The sequence below is a fragment of the Colobus angolensis genome, unplaced genomic scaffold (assembly GCF_000951035.1).
Source record: "Colobus angolensis palliatus isolate OR3802 unplaced genomic scaffold, Cang.pa_1.0 Scaffold52, whole genome shotgun sequence".
Lineage (NCBI taxonomy): Eukaryota > Metazoa > Chordata > Mammalia > Primates > Cercopithecidae > Colobus > Colobus angolensis.
In genome coordinates, this window is record NW_012118710.1 from 3608066 (window position 1) to 3613520 (window position 5455).

Here is a 5455-nt window from a genome sequence, read left to right on the forward strand (position 1 = left end):
GGGTTTCACCATGTTGGGCAGGCTGTTTTCAAACTCCTGACCTCAGGAGTTTGATCCACCTGCCTCAGCATCCCAAAGTGCTGGGATTACAGAGAGCCACCACGTGCAGCCTGTTTACGCCTTTCATCTCTCTTTTCTTCACCTTAAGAAATTTTCCATCAACCAAAATATTTTGTTTTCTCTTTCTTCAAAATATTCATGTAAGCCTCTTTTTTCTCTGAGGGATATTTTTGAAAAAGTCCATAATTGCTACCTCTAGTTTCTCATAATCCACCTCTTTCCAATGCCATATAGTCTAGTTTTACTAGCTTAGCTGAAGCTGTCCTCTTGAATGTCACAAATGACTTCCAAGCCAGCCTTTCCCAGTTGGGTTTACATCAGAGAATTAAACCCTATAGAAAATCATTTCAATTATTTAATAATTCTCTGAAGACTGGCATATAGCTAGGACTATTTTCCATAAAGTATTCGCCAGCTCTGCAATATTATAGGATCTGTATTAAATCCCTATCCCATATTCCTCATGATCATTCCACTTCTCTGATAAACCCTAACTGATATAAATCAGCTACAGATTTATTTTTGTGACATCTGCCCTGATGATATAGGTCCTGCTGGTCCCGCCAACTTAATATTATAAATCAGTCTTCAGGAGATAAGTCCCTGTTTTTTGTTCTAACTCCCATTTACCAAAGACTACTTGAGACATTAAAACCAAACTTTAATTAAGCCACAGGAGAGCATCTGTTTACTTAAGACAATCAAAAAAATTAATAATAACTCCATGTATTTTTCTCATACTCCATTTTCTATTACGAGTAAACAGCTTCATAGAAACAAACTAAAATCCAAAACTAAAGAATAAAAATTTACCTTTGTTTAAGGTGCACAGTGTACAGTTTCTCATCTATTGGAATAATATAGGATATTTGTTCCTAGAGAATTGAAAACAACTGAGAGTGAAGACAAATTTAATACAAGAAGCAAAACAATAGTTTTATATCAATTAATCTCTTCCAACAATGCTTAAAACATCTTCATTTCTCAGACTACATGTGATTTAAAATCTGCAACAAAACATCAAAAAAATTAATATTTACTTATTTTATAATGGACTTTTACTATTTCCACACAAATAAACCCAGTCTAAGGATTGGCATAGGATTAAAAATCTACCTGTAACTAACCTGTAACCTCTTATGAATTAATAGGCCACGCGCTACGCTAAAATACCTATTTAGGTGGCATCATTGGGATAAGAGGATATTCCACATCAGTGAAGCTTACTCTGTCTGTCATAAAAATGATTTAACCATTTTCTTAAAACCTCTCCTAAGATGTATTGCCTTTTCCCTATATTTTAAACAGAAGATTATTGAACAAAATTTAATATTGTCTTTGATTTTATCTCTACTATTTTCAAGTTAGATATGAATGAAAATAGGTTGGAATATCTGTAGGTCAGCGAACCTCAGTGATGAGATTTTATACAGCAAAAGGGAACATGTGAAAAGCAAGAGTTAGAGAAACAGAGGAAAAAATTAGTTAAAACATATAAAAATGAAAAGGACACAAATATCAAAACACAGAAAAAAGATAAGCATTCCAGGATCTCTGAAAATAAGAAGCAACCAGGGTACCAAACAGATCACAGAAGAATGAGGCAGGTTGTTGCCAGGTCAGAAATGAAACCAGAGTCAACATCATTGGTGGTAAGTCAACTTGATATCATGTACCCCACGATACGATGTCATGAGGAGAGCACCTCATCTCTACGTTAATCTTCCCTAAAATTCACTGAACATGAGAAAATATCAACAAATCCAAATCAAGGGGTGTTCTACAAAGTACTTGACCTCCTCAGAACTGTCAAGGTCATGAAATTCCAGGAAAGACTGAGAAACAGAGCAAAGGAGCCTGAGAGGGGGGCATGCTGGGTAGTATCGTGGATTGGATCCCGGAACAAAATGGACAGTAGAAGAAAAACTGGTTGAAATCCAGAAATCCAAATAAAGCAGCTTCCTTACTAGTAATGTATCAATATTAATTTCTTGTATTTAATAAATATAATGTATCCAGGCAGCTATATAAGAGCTAACATTACAGGAAACTGAGTGAACAGTATATATGGGAACTCTGTAGTCTTTTAGCAATTTTTCTGTATATCTAAAATTCTTCCAAAATTTCAAAAGTTAATTTTTAAAAAAGAAAAAACAGACATAAATTGAGAAAAGGAGCAAAATAGGCATATGGCAAATATAAAGCAGAAGCACCAAAGAGAAAATCCTAATCCTGAAACATCAGAGCATCCTACTTTTAAAATTTGCATTGGTGATACTAGCTCCTTAGTGAGCCTGATCTGAATGTGATAACTGAACACAGATGCTGGAGCATCTTTATTTTTTTATTTTTATTATTTATTTATTTATTTATTTGCGACAGAGTTTCACTCTTGTTGCTCAGGTTGGAGTGCAATGGCGCCATCTCAGCTCATAGCAAATTTTGCCTCCTGGGTTCAAGTGATTCTTCTGCCTCAGCCTCTCAAGGAGCTGGGATTACAGGCATGTGCCACAATGCCCAGTTAATTTTGTATTTTTAGAAGAGACGGTGTTCCTCCATGCTGGTCAGGCTGGTCTCAAACTACCAACCTTAGGTGATCCGCCCGCCTCAGCCTCCCAAAGTGCTGGGATTACAGGCGTGAGCCACCGTGCCCGGCCCCACCTTTATCTTCTTTTAAGGTACATTTGATGTGCAAGCAGTTTCCCTGAGCAGTTCTTAGATGAATATTTTTCTCAAAACCAAAACTTAGTAACCATTATTAGTATCCCAGATAATACTTCTTTTAGCTATACTTTCACTATGGGTGTTATCATGAAATACCTTTGATTTGCAGGCTATATAGAGAAGTTTAGGTAGATCTTTAAAGAATGTAGAGGAGTTGATTAATGGAGGCCATAATTTACTAAACAATTATGGTAAATTTGTGTTTGCCTCCTCAACAAAGAGGTACCAAAACAGTGAGCAGATAAACACATGTCAAACAGAGAATCTAGGAGAGAAAACTAGAATTTCAGCAGGGAAGGGACAGGGAACCTCTGAGGCCTGGAAGGAAAGGGAAGCAAAGAAGCAGCTGGGCTGGCCAGGATCGGCTGAGAGCCAGGAGAAGTCCCCATTGTAGAGAAGAAGCAAGCGAGAGGTATTCCACGGTCCAGGGTCCCTCCACGAATGCCTGCAATACAAGCCACAAGGGAGCCCCTGAGCCTTCACGAGCCCTGCCTAGCTGCACTCCTGGTGACTAAATTGTTTCAGAGGGAATTCACACTGAGTCCCACTCACCCTTTGATACCCAAGCAGAGGCAGCACAGCCCTATGTTGAAAGACCAGCCCCAGCAGATTGCATCCTGCCCTGGGACCCAGCAGACCCATTTCCACAGCCCTGGAGCCCTGCTGACATCCCCCCATGTCCACCCACAGGGCTGTCGCAGCGCAATGCCAGCTGAACAAGTGGGGCACCTGGGTGCCCAGATGCCTAGAGGCACCCAGCACTCTAGCCCACAAAGTGTACTATGCCCCAGAGAAGGGGTGATGTAGCACATTGGGAAGACTGCCCCCAGGACAAAGGGAGATGAAGCATGCACTCCCCAGAGCCTGAGAGCCACCTGCCTGGGGCTGCCAACACTGACAGCAACCCCACATGCTCCCAGCAGCAGGGCCACAGCATGGTTGCATGGGCCTTCAGTAAGCCTGAGGACCAGCCCGTCCAAACACAGTCCTTGGGCCCGAGGGCAAGCTCAGGCCACCCCAACACCACCGGTGCCTACATGCACTATCCAGGGATCTGATACCTGGCCAGCCCCATCTGCTACCAGCACCAGTGCCCATGCATGCCTCCCAGGAGCCTGGAAAATGGCCCACCTAGCCTGCCACAACCCCAACCAGTGCCCACCCACATGCACCAGCCAGGAGCCTGGAAACTGGCTGACCTAGCCTACTGCCACCACTAATGGTGTTCACATGCACCACCAGGCAGCCTGAGGACTGGCCCACGACTGCCACTGCCACTGCTGGTGTCACATACTGCCCAGGGCCCAAGGCCCCATCCACCTGACCTGCCACTGCCACCACTGTGGACTGGCTTGCCTGGTTCCCCCATCTCCAGTAAAGCCTCGCCACAGTCCCCAGTCACAAACATAGCCTAATCTACTGGGAAACTCACAGACATCACTGATGTTGATTATAGTTGAAGAAATCATGTAGATATTACATCTCTGCACATGACAACAATATCTCCTTCTGATGTGAGTCTCAAGAAGCTTCCAACCGTGGTGGAAGGCAAAGGGGAGCAGATCACATGATGAGAGAGAAAGAAAGAGAGAGAGGGAGGTGCCAGGTCTCAACGAATAGATCAAGAATTCACTAATTACCATGAGGATGCCACTAAGCCATTTGTGAGGGACATCATGACCCAAACACCTCCAATAAGGCCCCACCTCCATCACTGGGGTCCAGTTTCAACATGGGGTTTGGGAGAACAAACATCCAAACAATGGCATGGTCAGAAAAAAAATATTTGAACAAATAATGGCCAAAACCATCCAAAATTTGAGGGAAAACATTAGTCTACACATCTAAAATCTCAGTCAACCTCAAGTAGAAAAAAAATACAAGAAGATACACACCAAGATACATCATTTAATATGTTGAAAGTCAAACATAAAGAGAAAATCTTGAAAATATCAAGAAAATAACTCATCATGTACAAGGAAGCTGCATTAATACAATTAGTGGCAGATTGTTCACTTGTAATAATGTAGGCCAGAAGGCAGTGAAAACATAGAAAGTGCTGAAAGAAAAAAAAAATCTATCAACTAACAATTTTATATCCAGCAAAATCTGTTTTTAAAATAGTGAAATAAAGTCCTGTCTTACAAGAAATACTGAAGAAATTTATTTAGGCTAACAGGAAATAACACCAGATGGTAACTCAAAAAGCAGGCTAATGTGTGAGCTAACATAAAAGACTTTAATAGTTTTTCTAATTTCTCCTTTCAATGTCTTTAAAAGATATAGCACTGTGAAAAAGCAATAATTATGATGATATATATTTGGGTTTAAAAAATATGGATGTAATAATGTGACAAGAACAGTACAGAGAAGAAAGAATTCCATTATATTGGAGCAAAGTTTCTATATTTTATCAGAATAAGTATTAATCTAAAGTAAATCATGATATTTACGATATATTATAATACCTGGATCACCACAAAGAAAATAAGTAGTAAAAATAGCAAAATATTGAGTATAAATTCAACCATATAAATACCTATATTTGATGCAAATGATCTAGAAATCCAAACCAAAAAGCAGAGACAGATTGGTACAATGTATTAAAAACTAACCTCCAATTGGGCCAGGCGCAGTGGCTCATGCCTGTAATCCCAGCACTTTGGGAGGC

General features: G+C 40.4%; 1 protein-coding gene across 1 annotated transcript in view; it reads right to left on the minus strand.

Annotated features, from left to right (window-relative positions):
- The window catches only part of ADAM32 (ADAM metallopeptidase domain 32), a 152229-nt gene that overhangs the window by 123763 nt on the left and 23011 nt on the right, over positions 1 to 5455 (minus strand). The window contains exon 3 of the mRNA XM_011960750.1: positions 874 to 935. Coding sequence (XP_011816140.1) covers positions 874 to 935 — 62 coding nt within the window. The remainder of the gene's footprint in view (positions 1 to 873; positions 936 to 5455) is intronic.